This window comes from Ovis canadensis, chromosome 7 (genome assembly GCF_042477335.2).
Source record: "Ovis canadensis isolate MfBH-ARS-UI-01 breed Bighorn chromosome 7, ARS-UI_OviCan_v2, whole genome shotgun sequence".
Lineage (NCBI taxonomy): Eukaryota > Metazoa > Chordata > Mammalia > Artiodactyla > Bovidae > Ovis > Ovis canadensis.
In genome coordinates, this window is record NC_091251.1 from 40,795,055 (window position 1) to 40,819,222 (window position 24,168).

The following is a 24,168-nucleotide window of genomic DNA, read 5'->3' on the forward strand; positions in this document are numbered from 1 at the left end:
ATGTAATAATTTAATACTTTTAGTTCTTTTGATGTCTGTAATCAATTTAGTAATGATTATAAAAGTAATGTTCAATAGTCAAAGGCTGTATTAATTATGTATGCTGTTAATTATGTCTATGTCAGAAATCAAGCTTTAAAAACTAGTTTAATTATAAATGAAATAATCTGTTTTTTATATAGCAACTTTGAAGGAAAAACCAAAATACTAATAGCAGAAGAAATTTGACTTGTAAAATTTTAGTCACTTTATGTCACATTAACATAAAGTCCAGCTAAACTGGCAATAAATTCCTGAAATAATACTTACAACCCCAAAGCTTACACAATCACTAATCTCCAATTGCATTTTGTTAAGTGAATCTACCTAATTGGTGCCCGGATTAAATGAAATTAAATGTCTAGATGAAATGTAAAAAGGAATTGTGTAAAGTTGTATAGTTTTGGTTTGGCAATGTTGACTTCAGTAAACAGAAAGCAAATGGAAATCCGCAATTTAAAAAAGATGAACAAGATAATTCTTTTCACTGAAATAACCACATGTTTGACGGGAAAAATGACATAAACATGTAGAACTGGAACAGAGGGAAATTATGACTGGACTTTGGGGCAACCTAGTATACCTATGATGGAGAGGGCAATGGCACCCCACTCCAGTACTCTTGCCTGGAAAATCCTATGGACGGAGGAGCCTGGCGGGCCACAGTCTATGGGGTCGCTAAGAGTTGGACACGACTGAGCGACTTCACTTTCACTTTTCACTCTCATGCACTGGAAAGGAAATGGTAACCCATTCCAGTGTTCTTGCCTTGAGAATCCCAGGGACAGGGGAGCCTGGTGGGCAGCCGTCTATGAGGTCGCACAGAGTCGGACATGACTGAAGCGATTTAGCAGCAGCAGCAGCAGCAGCAGCAGTATACCTATGTAGGTTAGGCTAAAACCCTTCAGAATTCAGTTGGATTATTCACTGCTCTCTTTCCTGTTGTTTTTTTTCTTTATTAAAGAAAAAGAGAAGGTTAAAAACTTTTTGGATACTGTTTCAAAACTCATCCTAATTTGCTCACCTGCTGAAATCTTTCTCTGTCTCCAGCTCTTCTTCTCCATGACCAAGACGCAGGAGGTGGCGCTCGTCAATGTCTAAAGCCATGATTTTCTCAAACAACTGGTTCAGGGCCTGAAGAATAAAAAAAAGAATGAGTGAGTTTTAAAGAATCAGTAGGCTCCTTTAAAAGTAACAAAAACTAACAATCACAGGGTAGAAACGAATGAGTATTGCCCAGTCAGATCAGAAGGAAACATATTAGGCCATTTATAATTTAAATGAAATAGTGTTTTTATTGATATGTGATAATGCAATATATGTATGTGTAGTCAAATAATAACTGGAAATCATAAAAAGTCATCTATCTATTACATCTCTGATAATTTATGAAAAGAGAAGGCTTTGGCTCAGTTTCTATTTCCCTCAAGTAGTAATACTTACTAAAATAATTAACAATCACATCAAATTTCACTTTACTCAATAAAATCTCTATGAGTTGCAGAAAACTGGAAGGGTTTTGTGGCTGGAGAAGGTCTCCCAGGAGGTGTGCTGGTAGAAGGTATCAAGAGAACCTCGGAGAGGAACCCAAAGTGCAGCACTCAAATCTCAGGCTGAATCTAAGTCAGCTCTTGACACAATAAGGAGCAGAGCACTAATTGCAAACTGTTCTGATGAAAGACAGTTACCCATGAAAGGTTCATCTTTGGGGCTTCCTGAAATCCTAGTACTTATTATCTGAACATCTGTAGTCACAAGGTTTTGTAGAAAGGCAAACATTTCATTGCATTTAAAGATATACTAATAAAATTGACATTTAAAAATCAGCCCCCACTCAAATATTTCTCTGAATTTACCACTAGTCTAGCCCTGACCATGAAGTCAATATCCAGTATTGTAAACATCCAAGCTATAAAGTATCCAGCTATCTTTTACTACCAAAATTCTAGCAATTAGAGCTCAGAAACTGATGAGATAAACAAAATTTTCTGAAAAAATAATTCACACTATCCAAACTCTTAATATTCTCCATCTAAAACTTGAGATACAATAGATCATGGCATTACTCACTATTTAAACCTTCCCTATCTAAACTTATGAACCACATAGATTTAGAGGGCAAAAAATACTCGCACATGTCAATCTCAGAAAAAACTGTAAGATTTCATCATGAATTAAAGTGATGTTGGAGAATGGCTTAAATCACATATTTAAATCAAGATCTGGTATACAAACTCTGAAAAATAAACAATTTGCATTAAAGAGGATGATTAGATTATCAGAGGATCAAAGACGTCTTTGGCCATTTTTGCAAAATAACATCATCTCTACAACAGTGCTACACAAGTCAGTCGTAAGTAGAGGAATCTACAGAAAGTCATTATTGAGTTATGACAAAATTTGTTTGAAAAAAAGACCAGTATGTTAAAACAACACATGAATAATATCTTACTCGTTCTAAGAAGTTGAAAATAGGTAGAATTATTACAGACTAAATTTCATTAAACAGAAGACAGGAGAAGTCTTTACATAGTTGGCTTCTTTCATCAAGATAAAGCCTCGGTTACCCTCTCCCCTGCACAATTTTAGTACACCATGCCAGTTACTTACAAACATTAAAGATAAGAAAACAGAGTGAATGAATTGGATAGACAGTTAATAGCTTTAAAATTATGGGATTAAAAGTTGATGAATAACAGAATAAATAACACTGAGCATTCTAAAAACACCGTGCTTCTTCACAGACCAGTTTTTTTTAAAAAAACTAGTGAACCGAAAGCACTATTTTTAATACGTATTCAGAGAAAACAAGTACCTTTGGCACAGACTACTGTGCAAGTTTCACAACATGTTTTGGAAGATTCTGAGAGTCGCCTGTCACATTTTACATGAGAATTAATACACATTACTTGTTCTTCCTTATTTCTATGACAGCTTTAGAATATACACCCTGGCACACATATAGATGTAAAGATCATTTTTCAACCATTATTTACAAGAAAGGAGTTTGTTTTTCTTGTTTTAGTTATTTATAAAGTGTCAGTTGCTCAGTTGTGTCCAACTCTGTCACTCCATGGACAGTAGCCTGCCAGGCTTGTCTGTCCGTGGGATTCTCCAGGCAAGAATATCGGAGTGGGTTGCCATTCCTTTCTCCAGGGGATCTTCCTGAACCTGGGTCTCCCACATTGCAGGCAAATTCTTTACCAGCTCAGATTCTTTACCATCTGAGCCATAAGGAAGCCTCAGCTATTTATTCATGTTTTATGTATTGGACCAGCAACCTAAAACAGTCTATCCATGTAATATACATATTCATATGTATACTTCATAAGAACTTAAAATTCAATCAGTGTCAATATGATATAGGTTCAGTCTTTTAGGAATATCCATTCTAGTAGCAGAAAAATACTACTAGTAAGGGGCTTTTAAAGAAAAAGGTCTAGCTAAGAATGGTCTCCCTGGTGGCTCAGAGGTTAAAGCGTCTGCCTGGAATGCAGGAGACCAGGGTTTGATCCCTGGGTCGGGAAGATCCCCTGGAGAAGGAAATGGCAACCCACTCCAGTACTCTTGCCTGGAGAATCCCATGGAGGGAGGAGCCTGGTAGGCTACAGTCCATGGGGTCACAAAGAGTCGGACACGACTGAGCGACTTCACTCACTCAAGAATGGAAGATGGGGGAAAAAGTCAATTACCACGAATCCAAATATTCCTCTCAGCTTTTCCACATGTGGACTGCCTCTATTAGAATGGTCTGGTCATGACCAGTGATAATCCAAGATTAGCTCAACAACAAACACTATGCTCATCAGCCTTTGCTGGTATGCTGTGTGTCCATAATCAGGTTATCGGATATGCAGAAATCTACACTGCGCTTCCATGCATCTCCTGTTCCATACATGCACATCCACTTCACACAAGCATGTACACACATGAGCACACATGTACAAACACGTTCCCTTTTTCTTACCTGGTTGGAATGAGTAACAATCAGAGTCCTCTGCTCTGGGAAATTGTGGTAGATGTTGGATATAATTTGAACTGCCACATCTGTTTTTCCTGTACCTGGTGGGCCCACAACCTAAAAAGCAGGTGAACATATAGCGAACAATTACCACAATGTTATAAAAAGAAAATTTTAAACCTGAAAGATGAAACAAGTTAAAAGATTTGCTGGGTAAGTTCAATGCAACACGGAAAAGGTAAGAGTTAGTGTACTTAAAGATGAATCAATAGAAATCAGCCATCCTGAATAAAAAGCAGAAAAAAAGATTCATGCCTTCATGAATTTATGGGGCAATATTAAAAGGTCTGATATCCTTGAAGTTCTAGAGGGGGGAAAAGTATACAGTGTAGAGAAGTATTTAAAGAAATAATGGCTGGAAATTTCTCAAATCTGGCAAAAGACATAAATCAACAGATTCAAGAAGCTCACTGAAGCATAAACAGAATAATACCAAAGAAATCTAAGACCAGACATATAATAATTAAATGGTTGGAATCTAAAGACAAAAAAAAATCTTAATAGTAACTAGAGAAAAATGATATATTACATATAACAAAAAGACATTTCAGATGACTGTGCACTTCTCATTAGAATCACGAAAACCAAAAGGAAGTGGAGTCACATTTTTAAACGGCTGAAAAGAAAACTATCAATGAAAATTCTGTGTCCAGGGAAAAATATTTTAAAGACTGAAAATGAATTAGATACTCTCAGATGAAGGAATACAAAGGTAATTCATTGTCAGCTGATCTGTTCTTCAAATTGGTAAAAGAAATTCTCAGACAAGGGAAACAACACCAGGGAATTCCATGGTGGTCCAGTGTTTAGGACTCTGTGCTTCTACTACTGGGGGCCTGGGTTTAATCCCTGGTCAGGGAAGTAAGATCCCACATGCTACACAGCAAAAAAAAAAAAAAAAAAAGGAAATGATACCAGAGGATACTTGAGATATCAGGAATAAAGGATAAATGGTAAATGTAATAGACTATTCTCCTCTGGAGTTCTTTAAAATATGTTTGATGTCTGTAATAAAAAATTTTAATATTATGTTAGTATTTTCAATGGATTTGCAGGTACAATATATGACAACTACAACATAAAATGGGAAGGTAAAGGGACTTATATGGAAGCAAGGATCCTCCATTCAATTTAAGAGACAAAATATTGATTATAAGTAGGCTATGAAAAGGTAAGTATGTATATTATAATTCTCTAGAGTAGCCATTAAGAAAAATTATACAAGAGATATAAACAAAATAGATAAGTAGAAATGAAACATAAAAACTATCAAAATAACTCAGAAAAGGGCAGGAAAAGGGAAATAGGAGCACACAAAAAGGGAACAATCATAAAAAAAGAAATATAAAACAGGAGGCTTAAATCCAAACACATCAATAAGAACATTAAATGTAAATGGACTGAACACAGCAATTAAAAGCAGAGACTTCAGAATAGAGGGAAAACGCCATATCCAAACATATGCTGTCTACAAGAAACTCACTTCAAATATAACAGGTAGGTTAGAAGTGAAAGGACAGTAAAAGACATGTCATGTAAACACTAATCAAAAGAAAGTTGCACTGGCTATATTAATATCAAAGTAGTCTTTAGAGCAAAGAAAGTCACCAGTGATGAAGACACACATTATACGTGACAGAAGCATCCATTCACCAATAAGATACAACAACCCTGAAAGGGTACGTACATCTCCATAAAACTTTAAAACACATGAAGCAAAAACTGATAGAACTGAAAGGAGAAGCAAATTCACAACTGCAGTTGGAGACTTCAACACTCCTCTCTCAAGGACAGAGAAGTACTGAGCAATGGAAACAACCAAATGGCATACATAGGACACTCCACTCAAGACAAGAGAGCACATATTCAAGTGCACATGGAATATTCACCAACAGATCATGTTCTGGGCCATAAAGCAAACCTTAATAAATTAAAAAAATGAAAATTATAGAAAGTATTCAATATGCTCTCTGACCATAATGGAAACCAGTAACTGGAAGACAACTAGAAAACCTCCGAATACCTGGAAATTAAACACACTTCTAAATCAGTGTCAACAGAACTTTTCTGCAAAGAGCCAGCAAATAAACACTTTATGCATTGTGGCAGCATAAAAAGGCTATAGGCAGTACATAAACAAATGGCCATAGCTCAGTTCTAATGAAACATTTTTTATGAACATCGAAATGAGTCGTGTCCAATGACATAAGATGCCACAATTACTTATAAACAATTCAATTGGGTTTCTGTGCTTAAAAATGGAATATACTCTGAAAATCTGATGCCTACTTCTAGTCTGAATCCATTTAAGAACTAGTAGAACAGTAATTCTCTTACCATAGTTAGCCCAGGCTGCATTCCAGCACGGATGGCCTCTATCTGTGTATGAGTGAACTGAATTGTATTACTGCAAACAAGAGTTGATAAGAAATTGGTTAAACATAAAGATGGATGATGTTAATAAGAATTTAGACAAGGAGAGGTCTGGACATTTGCTCTGTATTTGTCCCTGGTCTCCCAATCTCTTCTTCCTCCCATCTGAGGCCTTTCTGTGGCTGCGCGTGTGCAGCAAAAAGTACATAAAGACATACTCTTTCAACAAATTTTAAATGCACAGTACAGTATTGTTAACTATAAGCACAACGGTGCAGACCAGATCACATGACTGACCCAGTCTATTCTGAGTGACTTTCTTTACCTCTGCCCCTCCACAGACCAATTAAAACTGAGTGCATCTTGTGGAAAGAAAAGACGACAGTTATTTTTCAATATGATTAGCCCAGATCTTAACTGGAGTGTCAAAGTACTGGTTCCCCATATAATACCAAACACAATGCCACTTTATTACTCAAGACACACATGCACAAGGGTAGCTGCTAAATGTACCGCACAGTCATGAAGTGAGAACCACGGGGTCACATTCAGGCAGACTGCTAATATTTTGTTTCCATAGTACCTGAAAATGTTTCCTTTTGAAATATTACAGAATGGTCAAAAATGTCTGAACTACTGAGTCAACTAACAGAAGAAAAGTAAACAGGGTCCAGAAACAGAAGAGTCTTAAAATTTTCAAAGAATCAGAAAAACTTTTAAATATTACTAACCCATGTGAAATAGTACACTATTATCTATTACTATAATTAGCAGAGGCAGTGAAATTACCGTTTGGGTTGGTTGTAAGGATAAGGACCTCTATTAGGAATAACATGAGGTTCAACAATTAAAGTTTTTGCCTCCTCAGTGTCTTCGTCTTCCCCGTCTACATCTTTCCGCTTCTTCCCCTTTCCACTTCTTACTGGAAAAGTTATCCTACAAGACCAAAACCTTTGTTTATTTTCACAATTAACAACAATTTGCCAAGTACCTGTCTCATGCATGAATTGTACAGAGGACAATCATGAGTAAGAATCAGTTATGGTTTAAAGGAACTTACTCTCTGCACATAAATTTCAAAAAAGTAGATTTAAAAGCACTGATATGTGGTTAAGGGTGTTTAGATTAAGAAAACAGCCATCTGATTAAGGGAGAATCAAAGAAGAAACATTTATCTAATTTTTTTTCCTATGGGAAATAACTTTTTTTTAACTGGGATAATATTCATATAAAGTCACCATTTTAAAAGGTTCAATTCAATCGGTTTTAGTACATTCACAAGGTTGTACAGTCATCACTACTCTCTAAAGCCAGAATATTTTCATCACTCCAAAGGAAACTCCATGTCAATTAAGCAGTCACTCCGTATTCCAACTCAAACCTAGCCTCTGGCAATCAGTCTACTTTCTGTCTTTATAGCAGACTATTCCGGTCATTTTGTGTAAACGGAATCATACAGTATTTGTTCTCTTCTGTCTAGCTCCTTTCACTTAGCATAATGTTTACAAAAGAAACTTTATATACTTACAGCGTATTCACTGTAAAGTGCTTTACACACTGTCCTTCATTTAATCAGAAAAGGCTTTATGGGAAAGATAGTATCTAAAATGAATTTCAAAAGACATTGCAGGAAGAAACAAACAGCCAGTTCTACAGAAGTTTAGGATACAGTAGAGGAAAAAAGGCTAGAGAGAAAGACTGGCACCAGGTTATGACACCTCTGGAATACCGAGCCTTTAAGGCAGAAGTTCTTAGCCTGGGGCCAGGGATACTCCAGGAAGCAACTCCCCATAGGTACCCGGTGGAAAGTCAATGAAAACTCTTAAGATTAAACTAAAAAGTTAATTCTCCATTTGTACTTTTTCCAGTCTTTGTTCACATTCTGAAAAAAACATTAAAAAGAAGCTAAGAACCAAAGAAGCTAAGAGGTCAGTTTTCAGTCAGACAATAGAATGACTCTAGCAGTAGACATCATATAATGGATTTAAGAAAGAAGACAAGGGGCAGAAAGACACTACCATTACAAAGACTGAAAGTGCTGAGGGTTTAGAGAGGGAGCCATCAGGACTGACATTTGGAAAAAAAAAAAAAAATGTATCCTTAAGGCAGAATCTGTAAGACAGAGCAGGAGTTATGGGAATAGAAAGGTTAAAAAATAAAGCTGAGATTTCAAGTTGATTTTGCCATTAACAAGATTAGAGAAGTATGGAGGAAGCCTAGGTTTGAGAATTAAAAAGGGCACATGTTTTTAATATGTATAATTATTATATTTATATTTAATGGTTAATTAAAAGCTATATGTTCTAATTTGCAACTAAGAAAGTAATTAAATCCTTTGCTAACATCCCAGGTATACCTAGTGCTTTGCCACTAATTCATATGATGGAATTCATGAAGCATTCAGTACCTCAGGTACTCTGTTCTTTTACTTAAACTAATCCAAAGCTCCTTTAATTTTGAGTATAACAATATCATTAATATTTAAAATTGTGAAAGCAAATAGGATCAAAAGAATTTTTTCCTAAAAAGCAAGAGTTCAAAATCACATGGCTCTTTATATTAATTAGGACTTATTTCTTCAGTCAAAGGCTACAAATATATCAATATAATACTCTTCAAACTGATCCCTTGTAAGACAAAGGCTACTTTTACTGTGGTCTTAAAATAGCTACTACACAAAGAATTAGAAATAGAGTCTAATAAAATAAATTTATCCCAGTGATTATATGGGGAAGGTGAAAACTACCCAAACAAAATCTAGAGATGATACTTAAACTTACTTTAGCTACAGTCCTGATGGCCTCACTCAGAATGACTACAGAAAGCTTGGAAAGGAGTATATCCAGTTTTGACTTTACCTGAAAGGGGGTATCTGTAGAGCTGGGTCATCCACAGTTACTTTAACATTATGCCCAGGAAAGCTGGTTTTTAAATGTTCAATGGAGAGAAATGTATCGTTGAAATCAAGGGTGGCAATCTGATTGGGCATTTTGGAATAATGCGCACTACTTGGATCCCCATAACCTAAAATGATGTCATGCAGCCAGTCAGGTACCACACAATCAGTATTCATCAGGTTCCGGATAGTCTCCAGCACGGCCTATCAGTAAGACGACAAAAACCGATTTGTCAAGACAACATCTCAAACATTTGCACTTCAGTGGAATGTAGAGCTGGCTGTACTAATCCAGAATTCCCAAGTGTTTCAAGGCAAGAAGCTATTTTCTGCTGACAGGTGCTTGGCTAGACTGAATCAACAGCTATATTTCCAGCTGATACCATACACTGAGTTAAACAAAAGACCAAACTTAGCAAGAACAGTTTATCCATTAGGAGATCATTTAGACAGAATGTCATAGATGAGTTCACCACTTGACTTCTGTTGGGTAGGATGAAAATCTGATCAGGTCTACACAATAGCAAGAAAATATTATAGAACAAACCCTTGAAAAAAATGTTTCCTCTTAGAAATTACTGGCATTTCCTCCACCTTATAGCCTATAGTTCCTCATTACTGAGACCACATATAACCAGAAGCACATTAATGTATGCCTTGATTGTGAAACACTACAATTTAGAAATGCTAAAATTAGCACTGCTAGAGATAAGAAATAAAAATAAATGAACAATGATAAAAATGTAATGTCTAAATTTCAGAATGAAACAATTAGGACTACAATAAGAGGTCCCTATAATAGTTAATATATACATTGTCAAAAGTAATTACTAGAAGCCAAGGCAGATTCTTAGACTTTCCAATAATTATTTCAACAAAGTGATCTATGCAACATACAAAAATCAGAAAGTTAGGCAATTAATTTCAAAGAATAACAAAACCAGACATTTTTATATTATAATGCTATACATCCAACAAGATAATGAAATAACAAGGTAGTGTATGTTAATCTCACTTCTATTATCTTATTTTCTTGTACTAATCTCTAAACCTAAAATTCTCTTAGTCTCATCAAAAGACAAAATAAGATTTAGCAAATAAATTTATTTTATATTTAATCTATAAGTTAAGAATTTAAGAGATTTGTTTAAAATCAAAACAAAAGCAGTGATCACTATTTTAAATCTTTTTAAATCTAGTATCTATGTAGTTATGTCTTAAAAGTTATTTAAATGAAGACATAGTACTTTTAATTATATAGCCCACAAATTACCTTAAAGTTATTTTCTTTTGGTTTTCTTCTCATTATTACATTGAAAGTTTCATACACATCTTCTGCTCCATTTTGTATAGTATTGGTCATATCTTGTTGATACTGATTTGGATCCAAAAACACTCTAAAAGTCCTTGATTCTCCTCTAAGACTGGGTCTGGGTTCAGGTCCTGGACATTTTTTTTTTAAAGTTTGTTAAATGAAATACATATGTTTCAAATATCAAAGTAAGTTAGCAGTATTCCTTTTCTAGAAATGATGAGAAAACTATTCAGATTTAACTGCAAGCCATTCCTCCAACTAGAATGACATCCACTCATCCATTTCAAATTCCAACCTGAAAAGATTTTCTCCTTTCTCTAAATTGTTACTATTTCTTCCCAGAACAACTGTGTCATGTTTATGGTACAATGCCATGAACTGCAATTATTTGTGTGTAAGCCCTCAACTAGAACAGGCGCCTTACAAGTCAAAGAACTTGATTTATGTCAGTTACTTAGCTCCTTCTGTGTGTGCGCGCGCGCGTATGTTAGTTGCTCAGTTGTGTCCAACTCTTCTTGCAACCCCATGGACTGTAGCCCGCGAGGCTCCTCTTGCAGGCAAGAATACGGGAGTGGGTTGCCATTTCCTTCTCCAGGGGACCTTGCTGACCCAGTGATTGGACCTGGGTTTCCTTCACTGCAGGCGGATTCTTTACCGACTGAGCCACCAAGGGAACCCCAAGGAGACGCTTCTAAACAGGGTTATGCTGGTATCCTGGGCAAGATAATTCCTTCTAGAAGACACTTCTGCTGAGGCACTTAACATCCCTGGCCCCACCCATCAAACATTAATAGCTGACCATCCCTTCCCTGCCCCAGTCATATGACATCATAGATACCACCATGCATTTTAAATCACAGGAGAGTGTGGTTTCCATTTATGAGCCACTGCTATCATGGATCAGATCAGTGAAACTTAAAAAGGAAAAATTAGGAAAATATACCAGGGAACAACTATAGGAGGTATTTAGAGGTTTTTAAAAGCAATGAAGTATCATAAAAGGAAGAGTTTTAAATATAGGCAATTTCAAGAGTCTGTCCAAAATCTAATACAGTAGTCTAGAAACCATATTATTTATCTCTAAAACCGGGTGGTAGGTACCCTACCCACTTCTATATATGTAATCCTTTGTGCTGATTTAGTATATAAAATAACTAAAAAATTACCTAGGCTGCAAAAAGGCAAAGAAATTTATCATTATGTACACATAGTCTTTCAAAAATAAAGATCATCATACCGTCTTCAATGACACGCCCTTTATCATCTAGCATGCCCTGGATTTCACAGCCTCTGACATAAACTAGGCCAACCTGCTCAATAAAAGGTCTTCTTCGGTCAAACTTGGTACCATAAGGTTTTGTGGGACGCACAGTAATTAAAAAGCATACATCATGCTTCCGAAGCCCTAGTAAAACATAAAACACATTTTCACTTATTAGAACGCTGCTGCTTTCTGTCTTCCATTGGTAAATTCTCTTCCTTTTATCTTTGGAAAAGATATAAAAAACATTTAAAATATCAGAGATAATCAATGATTATATTTACTTTGTAATACAATTATAGATTTCCTATACCTTTACTACTCAATGTTTAAAGCAATAATTAAATAAAAATTTCTCTTTATGTTAAATGAGAAAATTTAAGCCATATATACATTACTGAATAAGTCCTCTAGATCATGTTACAACTCCAAAATTAGATGCTTGTCATCTTTCTTATTTCTAATATTCTTAATAAGTAACCAAAAATATGGCTGGCATCTATATCATATTTAGCAGGTTTCTAACATCAGTTAAAACTATCCATCAGTGTCATTTCAACAACAGTCTAACTGCATTTCACCAGAACGGGTCAACTCTAGAATAATTCATCAAGGCACGAAAACATTGTTTACAGACAGCATCTTGAGGAGACAGCCAAATATATGTTGCTTCAGTTGGCAAATACTGAAATTTTCATAAGCAAATGTCAAGAAATAGGAGACTTTTGCCAAAGTCCGTAGTTTCCCATTCATTGGCTCAAATAATGGATTAAATAAGATTCCCAGCTCTATTAAAAGCAGACATACTGAAAGATGAGGGATTTTTATTTAGACCACACAGCATGTAATGTTACATATCATTTTTTTCTCATTTATTTTTTGTTAGTTATTGTATAGTATGAATGCAAATTTGAACATTTTGCTTGCTCATAACCTTGGTAACAAGATAAACAACTCCATCAAGTCAGCAAATGTGAGTGTGGCTAACAGTATTAGCACCATCCTGGTGGTTTCAATATGGAATACGGTTTGAGTGTGCTAGAAATAATAACTGACTCATAATAATGAATTGATTGCTTATTTCCCAACAAATTTTAGGCAATGAAGCGGGAGAACAATGAAAATGAAGGGGAAATGATCTACTATGTGAGTGGTACTGCCTAGATAACTTCTGATGCACACAACTCATTGAAACCTCCAAGTCTTAGAGTCAAAGAATTGGGCCTGAGAAGTAATTTTGTCCCTACCAATGTCACTTTTTGGCCTCACAGAGGGATACTGTGGGATGTCTCAGTCCACATTAAAAATACTTGTATTACAATCATCTCAACTCTTTCAACCATTTGCATTTACTCCACCCTGGCTCTGTCTTGTAGATATTTCAGTCTCATTAATTCTGTTTCTGTAATTTTAAGTGAGGTAATGGAGAAGATAATGATGTGAGCTTCATACTTTCTTGAAGAGACAACAATCTTTCATAGTATTTAGCTTCATTTCCGCAAAACTTTTGTTGTTTACAGGACAACGCTCATTACTGTTTACAGAACTTCTGTCTCATTGTTTATTTGGTTGCTCTATTTGGAACCAATAAAGGGCCTGCGTTTTGGCTCTGGCTCCCTATAAAATACTCTTCTACCCACCATGCCCCTGACTGGGGTCCCAACTCCCAAGCCACAGACAGGTACCACCTAAGCTCCGCCTCCTGCCAGATCAGCGTTAGACTCTCACAGGAGTATGAATCTCACTACAGTGCATGCTCTTTATGAGAATCTAATGCCTGATGATCTGATTCTGCATTACGGTGAGTTGTATAATTATTTCACTATATATCAGAGTGTAATAATAACAGAAATAAAGTATACAATAAATGTTACGCATTTGAATCATCCCCAAACCATCTCCCTACTCCCATTCATGGAAAACTGTCTTCCATGAAACCTGTCTCTGGTGCCAAAAAGACTGGTGACCGCTGCCCCAAATAAATCTCTCATCCCACAATACCCTATTGTTTCCTATCTTGCCCATCAAAATTTACCCATTCTATTTCTCATCTGCCAGAGGTCCATTAAAATAAAAAAATAAGATGACTTGATGGGCTTCTGATTAGCAGTCTCCAAAGTAATGGAGGCAAGGAGTTCCCAAGGGGTTTGGAGTAAAGAACTTCTTTTCTCCTTTAATATCATAATGAGAGCTTATCTATATATCTCTACAAAGGGTCTTTGCTTCCCCCCCAGTTTTATTTCCAGGCATCACTAGCACTTCTAGGAGTGGCCAATATGTTACTTCAGTTCATTACCCACTATCTTAATACCTCCTCAAGCTCTAAGGAGCAATAAATGGAAGACCTTACTCAGCAACTGAATGCCTCTCTCACAATTCAGCAATAACAAAAGTATACATTATTTTAGACGTGTAATGTGCCAGATTGGAATAGTTTTGAGGGATACAGGAGTCATAAAAACAATCTGTCACAAACTCTACCCACTACAGTGGCCATTTGTTAAACATCTGGCCAGCTTTGTTGCTGGATTCCTTCAAAATTATTTGACAAATGTATCATACAGTCCCTGAGATTATAAACAGCTATATCGAGAGCAGTAATTTCTGAAAACTGATCCATTAAGGGACTATTCCTGTCCTTCCGGCACGCCACAAAGGTAGGAGATAAAGCCCACCAGCTCCCGTTTCTCATAACAGGGTAGTAAGAGCTGTCATAGACAGCTGGGAATAGAAAAGTGCCAATTTAAATCCATTTATGAGTCATTTCTGACACATTTTAACATTTTAAAAAAATGCTCTCCTCTCAGCTCTGCCAACTGCAATTTTTAAAACACTCTGATATACGTGCTATCTAATGCTTTTTAGTTAAGTATTAAGGTACTTAATTATTATTCTGTATGATCCTTGGTGTTTTTACTAGTAATAATTATAAATCAATTGTCATTTTTTAAGCCAAACTTTTTAAAGATAAAACAGTACACTTAAAAGGGCAATATTTAGTATGTGTGTTTCTGTTAATGCTGTAAGCAAAAGTCTATACAGTAAAAGACAAAAAGTGACAACTTCCTGAAATACAGAATTACCTTCCCACTCATCTTTGATGTGATCTCTGACATTCAGATTGATGGTAACATCCGCACGAACTCGGGTTGGCCAGTTTTCACCTATGTTGGGTTTGGCAACCTCAACCACAGTGAATGCCACAATGGGCTGGGCCATTCGTGCCCAACCACCAAACACTACACCGCCATACTCTGATTGCCTAAAAAGCAGAAGCAGATGATTACTCAAACAAAAAATAACTTTGCCCAACTTTTAGACAAGTTAAACTAGTAACTAAAAACACATGTTTAGCTAGTATTTAAGCCCTAACAATAATATGGAAATCTTATTCCTAAACTTAAGAAAAACATATAATTTATATATGTAAGAGCTGAGCCATTTTGTTAAAGAATGAAATTATCCAGCATTCAGTTTTATATTTTTGCCCTTTCTCCCTCTTCAGATAGTTGCTCAGTTGTATCCAACTCTTTGTGATCCCATGGACTGTAGCCTGCCAGGCTCCTCTGTCTGTGGAATTCTCCAGGCAAGAGTACTGGAATGGGTAGCCATTTCCTTCTCTAAGGGATCTTTCTGACCCAGGGATTAAACCCAGTCTCCTGCACCGCAGGCAGATCCTTTAACATCTGAGCCAACAGGGAGTATTTCTAAAAGTTGTTTCAAAAATGTTTTAGAACAAATTAGACTTAAAAAAAAACTAAAGATAAGCAAATGATATCTATGCAAATGCTTTCTTTAGGGGACAATATTTAAGATACTGAAAAGATATTGCCATGAAGGGGAATAATCAAGCTGGGTCTAATAATGAGAACCACTAACATGCAAATACTCATTATTTTCTTATACTAGTGCTTTAGCTTTTACATTAAATAGCGTATCTGGGAAATTTGTAATATTAAAAACTGCAGCAACACTCCAATATTGGAAAGTACTACCTAAAATAATATGCTTACCAAGATAAAGAAAATCAATATCCTAAGGCCTTTGTAAATAACAAAAAATTGTAAAACTACATGACATTAAAGAGTGAAGCTAATTAAAAATAAAGTTTGCTATTCCAATGACTTGGTTAGTACTGAAACAATTTCTAAAAGGCAATGTGTGTGTGTGTTAGTTGCTCAGGTATGTTCAACTTGGCAGTCTCACAGACTAGCCCTCCAGGCTCCTGTCCGTGGAATTCTCTAGGCAAGAATATCGGAGGGGATTGCCATTCCCTTCTCCAGGGGATCTTCCAGACTCGGGAACTGAACCTGGGTCTCCTGCATTTCAAGCAGATTCTTTGCCATCTGAGCCAAGGAAGCCCCTTAAAAAGGCATTACCTTGAGCATAAAAGCTTCTGTAATAATTTTCTATCACCTTCTCCATTCTTTACAACTTTAATATAGTGATAGACCATAAAATTTATTCATTGTAAATGTGTAATTCAGTAATTTTCAGTAGATTTATAAAGTTGTTCACCCATCACCACAATCCAATTATAGAACATTTTCATCAATGCTTTAAAAGATCTCCCTCATCCACTTCAGTCAATCCTGTTCCTACTCCCAAGCAACCACTAGTCTACTCTCTCCAATTCCTTCCCTCTTTATAAAATCTATCTGCAACACGAGGTATTAAAAAGTATAGATTTCTGACCCTCATAAGCACAACCTCTTATACTGCTCACAGCCTGAAAGTATGATTAGAACTGTGTAATGAGTGAAAACGCCTCTACTACTTTTCTTCCTTCAAGACATGAAAACAGAGAGAAGACCCACCCTTTTAGATCTCATTATTTTTAACAGTTTTCAATGATGGGCAGAAAAATAAATTTTTCAAAATTTAGAAAAACTTATTATCAGAAGTTATCTCCAAAAAGACATGTTCTACTCATAGAAAATAATGTAAGCTAAAAAAATTACTTTATTAATAAACCATAAGAACTGTTAAGTATTTATTGCTTTATTTGGCATTTAAGTAAAGTATAAGTGCATTCTACTTGATGAACTGCTAGCTATGAAGTCCCTTCTTTGCAAAATGATCAAAATCTGGTCTAGAATCTGAACATATAAGCGCAAGGTAACCATAAATTCTAAGGCAGCTTTCTGATCAAGCACTCCCCCGGGGTCCAAACAATGGGCAGTGATTTCAGCAAAGCTGGGGGCAGAGATGATCAGCCAGAGGGTATACAAATTTCACAGTGCTGGCCTGCCCACTGACTCAACTGATTATTAAGTCAAAAATACTTTATGCTGTGTTTTATAGTCTCACCCAGAATAACTTTCCACATACTAATTAATTAAAAAATAGAACTGTGTATGAAATAAAATATGGAAATGAAAAAAAAAGGATCATAATCACAGTGTCCACGAAGCTCTCTGTAATTAGTCAGGAGAGAAGCCTGGAAGATACCTGAATCAGTTCACACCTAAAACACATTAAGCTTTTCACAAAGAATGCAGTATAATTATATATATGTCTGCATGGTATGACACTAATGTGATGAAAAATTCATTTTACAGAATTCTTTTACTCATTTTCAGTCATTTGTGATATGTAACTTATCGGTGGTAGTAATTTCATACTTCAAATGAAACAGTGAATGAAGGGCATTTACCCAAAGTCAGTCATGTCTGAAAAGTAAAACTAACCATCACAAATCTTATAATGCAGAACTGCCTATAACAGAATGAAAGGCTTTTCTTAGCTAAAGGAGTTTCAGACGTAAGCTAGCAGGTAGAAAGTTGAGTTGGGGCCAGAAAAGTTCCTCAAATAATGGAACCTACTCAACAGGCCCTAAAAGTGAGGGCTGACGATTCCGTCTCTTCAAGGCAACCTATGGAGGGAGGGTCAAGGAAGATTTTCCAATATTCCGCTCTGTGCAATGTTCAGCTATGCCCCTCATCTCCTGCCAAGTCCTTTAGAGAGGCTGACTGCAGTTGGGGTAACAGAATATCCCTTTATCATAAGCTTCTCCCAGGACTTAAACTGCCCTGCCTAGTACACACCTGCTGGCCAGCCCATCCCCTTCCCTCTTTACCCTTTCACTATCGCCCGACTTACTCCCACTCCCACCCCACCTCCCAGAGCAATGATCTCTCCTCCCTTCCCTCAGTCTCACTCCCAAGTACCCAGAAACATATTTTCTATTTAAAGAATTTCTCAAAGAATAAATATTTCATATTTTAAAGTGCATCTTCACCAGATGTATTATTTCTAAATACATGTGCGAGGTTTCTGACAGAAGTATGTCAGCCATTGTTTGCATCTCTTTGTTGCAAGTAGAACCAATTTACTAACCATGGCTTCATTCTGCTGACACTATCCTCGATGTCCTGCCTAATTTCATAAGTTGATTCTAAGCGGAAGAGATTGAAGTTCCTTAGGAGGTAGTCATGAAGAGTCAAAAACTGCAAATTCAACTTGGGAAGAGCAAGACAACCTGAAAAGGAAAATAACATCCATATTGATTTTTTTTTTTAATCAGACATCTGCTTTATTTATATATATATATATATATATATATATATATATATACATACATATATTTAAAAAAGGCACCACAAATTTGTTAAGAACCTAATTTAATAGTGTTTAAAATAGAGCATATTTGAAAAGGTCTGATTTTTGTTTCCATACAGAAACTGAAACCAAGTTAACAAATGCCATATAGTAAGACTGGGAATAAAGGATGAATTTCATTAATACATGCAGTCTGTACATCTATGCTGCTGCTGCTGCTGCTAAGTCGCTTCAGTCGTGTCCGACTCTGTGTGACCCCATAGACGGCAGCCCACCAGGCTCCTCCCTCCCTGGGGTTCTCCAGGCAAGAGTGCTGGAGTGGGGTGCCATTGCCTTCTCCGGTACATCTATGACTCATATGCAAACGGTGCTTCTAAACAGTGCTTAAAGATACTTAAAAGAACTGACATGAGTGGTCTAAAAAATTCTTTCCTTACCACCTAATTTACATTTGGCAAACTCAAAGTAAATAATGCTACCATAAAACAGAGCCCATGACCAAATTTACCAAGGAAACTGAACTAGCATATTATATTATATAACTCTATCTTCAGTGATCACCACTGTGTTCTGAACCTTTGCCTTCCTGATAGACTTTAAGGATAAGGCATTAACTTTATGTTACTCCTAGAGTTCTTTCCCTTCTCTGACAATATTAATGAATACAATTCTTTCCATTACCCTCATGTAACAATATTTACCTTGGATAATAAATAACTAAGCACTCAGCACCGACATCAAAAGGTCAAAAAAGAACCCCAAAATACATTTACAGTGACATAACTAAAGTTACCCTTATAGCATTATTCGGTCTCCTTGAAACACAGCTTCATGGGCACATTTTATATAGCATGATGCGCGCGCACACACACACACACACCACTATTCATTAGGGAATGCTTAAGTTTAATAAAAATTCTTAATGCTAAGCATTCAAAACACTGAATAGTTTCTAGCTTCTACAGTCGCACTTGAGGGTACCAGAAAATTACCCTAATGTATGAAGACTACATCATGAGAAACGCTGGGCTGGATGAAGCACAAGCTAGAATCAAGATTGCTGGGAGAAATATCAATAACCTCAGATATGCAGATGACACCACCCTTATGGCAGAAAGCAAAAAAGAACTAAAGAACTTCTTGATGAAAGTGAAAGAGGAGAGTCAAAAAGTTGGCTTAAAACTCAACATTCAGAAAACAAAGATCATGGCATCTGGTCCTATCACTTTATGGCAAATAGATAGGGAAACAATGGAAACAGTGACAGACTTTATTTTTTTGAGCTCCAAAATCACTCCAGATGGTGACTGCAGCCCCAAAATTAAAAGACACTTGTTCTTTAGAAAAAATATTATGACCAACCTAGACAGCATATTAAAATGCAGAGACATTACTTTGCCAACAAACGTCCATCTAGTCAAAGCTACGGTTTTGCCAGTAGTCATGTATGGATGTGAGAGTTGGACTATAAAGAGAGCACCAAAGAGTTGATGCTTTTGAATTGTGGTGTTGGAGAAGACTCTTGAGGATCCCTTGGACTGCAAGGAGATCCAACCAATCCATCCTAAAGGAGATCCAACCAATCCATCCTAAAGGAGATCAGTCCTGAATATTCATTGGAAGGACTGATGCTGAAGCTTAAACTCCAATACTTTGGTCATCTAATGCGAAGAACTGACTCATCTGAAAAGACCCTGATGCTGGGAAAAATTGAAGGCAGGAGAAGGAGACGACAGAGGATGAGATGGTTGGATGACATCACTGACTCAATGGACATGAGTTTGAGTAAACTCTGAGAGATGGCAATGGACAGGGAGGCCTGGCGTGCTGCAGTCCATGGGGCTGCGAAGAGTCGGATACAACTGAGGGACTGAACTAAACTGACTGATATAGCAAACAGAAGTACATTCACGTACATATGATGACTTCTACACTAACTTTCATGTTACATCTGAATGCTGTACTTCATTACCATACCTTCCCCAGAATAGTATTCAGTTGGGACAATATTTTCATCCCATATGATCTTCTCAGTTGGATACAAAGGCATCTGGTTCAACTGCTGAATCTGAGAAATTCGACGCTCATGACGAGATACCTAAAAGAAACAAGTTTAGGAACAAAGTCAGAAACATCTTTCTTTAATCAAAATAACTTATTAAAAAATTCACCATGAAGTATGGAATTAGAAGTTTCATATTTTTCATAAAACTTAACAAGAGATGTTCCTTCCTTTTTCCATGTTCTCCATAAATCAAATATGAAAGAGGTACTGATTGTGATGAACTTTGGAATTTGGCAGATCTGAGTTTAACTCCCAGCACCTCTACTTATGGGCTATGTGGATGTTGGGCAAGTTACTGCAAACTCCCTGATTTTAATTTCCTTTTCAGTAAAACAGATTAACTCCCCTATTAGGTTTCCTATAAAAATGAAATGGAATCCTGTAAAATAGTGTCAAAGGGCCTGGCACATGCCAAGACCTTGAAAAAGATAATGCTGTAGCACACAGCGCTCATTACTGCAAGAACAAAACGGGGGCCCTAAGTCGTAGGTTATGGTTGTCGTTCTTGTACTAACTGGTCAGACAATCTGGGTAAGTTTATTAATAACTTGGCTTCAGTCTTCTTTGTAAAATGAGAATGAGAGAGCTGGACTTAATGACCTCTATGTATCCCTCCATTGTTAATATTTTAGAGATCTATCTCAAATACAGAAATAAGTTTGTTACCTAGTTAAGAGATGCTAAAATAATACTTGAAAAATGTGTCACATTCTTTTCAGTAAAGATAGCATTGTTTTAGAAAAGAAGACACTGTACTATCATCTAAAGAACATGCATATTCTAACTTTTTAATCATAATTTGGTTGGCTATTAGAATTCAAAGCCTGTGAAAATCTTTTAAGAGAGGGAGAAAATGAAAGATAATGATACAGCACTATAAATTTTTAAAACTGTTTTCTTTTCGCATAACTATTTAAATTTTAAGGATGAAATTTTAGCTGTAAGACCTTAAAAAGCACAGACAGGACCAATTTTATACTTAAACCTATTTTCCATTAGAAAGGTTACTGGAAAAATCCTCATTTCTTTCTATAGTAAGGATTTATTATTAATCTCCAAAACCTGACTTACCAGAGAAGATTTTACATTGTCAGAAAATAGGACAAGGAATTTTTAGAAAGCACTTTCAGTCAGAGACAATGAAAAGTGACTTGTAAGAAGGAAGGCAAAGAAAGTGACCCAAGACACACAATGCATCCAAGTGAATACATGGATAAAAAGTATTTTCCATACTTGGTTAATTTTAAACCCTTCCCAAGAATTTCTCTCCAAATGGTATTAAGCACCTGTCACCAGGCTTAAAACACCTGCTACAAATAGTTTCCTGTTACTACCCAAAGCAAGCATATCATCTTCCTCTTTACAGTAAGGAACTGTGTTTTAAACCTTACATTAGCTTGAAATGTATCTCAAAACCATTTGCCTATTATTATGTGTAAAAAAAAGGTATATACAACACACCTCCATGCAGTATAAGTTTATATAGGTATAAAAATGTTTGAAACATACAAAAGACAACTCAATTTTACAGTAATCAGGAAACAAATAATTAAACAAGCTTTTAAAAAAAAAAAAAAAAAACAACCCATGAGATTGGCAAAACTGGGAAACTCACAACATCCAATGCTGAAAAGAGCTTAAGGAGACAGACTTTGACACACTGTTGATGGGAACATACAGCTTCTGAAGGAGAGTTAGGCTGCATCTTTTAGTTTTTAAATAAGCACATGCTTCAATCAAATGATTTCATTTCTAGGTACCGCTCCTAAAGGTCCACATCTGAGCACAAAGAGGCCTATATTAGGACTGCACCATTATTTGTAACAGTGAACACTGCAAACAACCTAGATACTCATGGCAGGGTATGGTTAAATAATCATCCTCTTTAGGAAATATTTTATGGAAGTTTAAAAAGTAAGGTATATCCATTTCCCTCAAGTTTGCTATGAATCTAAAACTGTACTAAAAAAAATAAAACTTCACAGAAACCTTGAGTTAATGCTCAAACTAATACTCATTTTCCAAAATGACTGAGGAAGTGATAATTTTCTCTGTTTCTAAACATTCATGAATTCTCTAGTGATAAAGGTACGGTTTAATACTCAAGATGCTATATTTAAGTAATAACATTAAAATAAACAGATAAATGATATGAATATATATGTGTATTACCCATGTGTGTGTGTATGTGTGAATGTAAACTGTGGTCACTTAAAAGCAGAAACGCTGTCGGTCATCTCTGTATCCCCAGGGTCTTTAATCCGGTGCTTGACACAGGTGTTGCTCACAAACGTCTGCATGGAATGAATCCACACCAGAAAGCAGTTTTAAGAGGTAAGAGATTTGAAAAAAGTAATCTAATCTAAGAGATGAAAAAGAAATCTGACAAAGTCAAATGCTGGTATGATCCAAACCAGGTCAAAGAATCTACCAATTTTTAGCCCAGAAAAAAAATCTCTACCAACCTACATCTTCAAGAATGATTCAAAAAGGTAGGAAAAACATGTATAATTCAAGGAACACTAATATTTACCAACAATTCTAGAAGAAATTCTTTATCAAAAGTCGTGTCTTCAGCTTTAGGAAGGGTTGGTAACAAGCAGAGGTATGATGCCACCTGGTGGAGGGTATTGGAACTGCAGAATAAAAATATTGAGATCAGAATATTGTCTTGTAACTTCACTTTTGAAAAGTAATTTTACAAGCTGATTGAAACGTTTTACCTAGAAAATATAATTCTATGACACAGAAACAAATATATGAAATCAGATATGAATATTAAACCTCTAATACAGACTTCTCAAAGTCTTGTACAAACCTCTCATAGTCCCTAGATCTTTTCAGGGAGGTTTCAAGGACATTTTTTCATATCAATACCAAGACATTATTCAGTCTTTTTCCCACTGTCTTTACATGCACAGTGACAGTGCAAATGTGATGGTGGGTAAAACCGGTGGCCTGGATCAAGGAAGTGGCACCATTCAGCGCTGTAAGAAGTGATCATGGCATTCCTGCTGCCACGGTCTTTTTTTTTTTAAGTCAATTTAAAAAACATCCATGATGAAACGAGTATCTGATTTTTTAGAAATTCTGTGTGACAGAACGGAAGTACATACTTTGCACACGCTTTTTACTTGAAAGAATGATTATCGTTACTCAGATTTGAATAAGAGCAAAAATCTGAACAATAATAAACCTGTCACTTCAATGAAAATAACAGTTTGACAACTATGAATAAAGCTACTACATAAATCTCTGGACAGATTTTTCTGTGAATCTAAGTTTCCATTTCTTTTGGGTATGTCTGAGAACACTAGATCACACAGTAAGTGCATGCTAAACTGTGTAAGCAACTATCAGATTTTTTCCAAAGTGGCACGACTACTTAGAATTCTCATCAGCAATATATAAGACCTGCAATTGTTCCACATCTTTGTTAAGAGTTAATACCTTGTTGCTTTTATAAACGATTCTAATAGGTCTGTAATGGTATCTCATTTTGATTTAAGTTTGCTTTTCCCTAATAACTAATAATGCCAAATGATACTAGTACTTTTCTATAGACTCACTGAAATCTACACTATCTTCTTTGGTGAAGCATCTGCTCATATCTACAGCCATTAAGTTGTTTTCTTGT

The 24,168-nt window shown here is 36.0% G+C and overlaps 1 protein-coding gene across 1 annotated transcript in view; it reads right to left on the reverse strand.

Moving 5' to 3' along the window:
* Positions 1–24,168, reverse strand: part of AQR (aquarius intron-binding spliceosomal factor) — a 98,983-nt gene that overhangs the window by 26,250 nt on the left and 48,565 nt on the right. The window contains exons 15-25 of the mRNA XM_069595983.1: positions 23,065–23,167; positions 20,444–20,564; positions 18,245–18,386; positions 14,989–15,167; positions 11,882–12,049; positions 10,603–10,772; positions 9,292–9,533; positions 7,223–7,369; positions 6,398–6,467; positions 4,007–4,117; positions 1,064–1,173 (exon numbers count right to left, since the gene is read on the reverse strand). Of these exons, the coding sequence (XP_069452084.1) occupies positions 1,064–1,173; positions 4,007–4,117; positions 6,398–6,467; positions 7,223–7,369; positions 9,292–9,533; positions 10,603–10,772; positions 11,882–12,049; positions 14,989–15,167; positions 18,245–18,386; positions 20,444–20,564; positions 23,065–23,167 (1,563 nt within the window). The remainder of the gene's footprint in view (positions 1–1,063; positions 1,174–4,006; positions 4,118–6,397; positions 6,468–7,222; positions 7,370–9,291; positions 9,534–10,602; positions 10,773–11,881; positions 12,050–14,988; positions 15,168–18,244; positions 18,387–20,443; positions 20,565–23,064; positions 23,168–24,168) is intronic.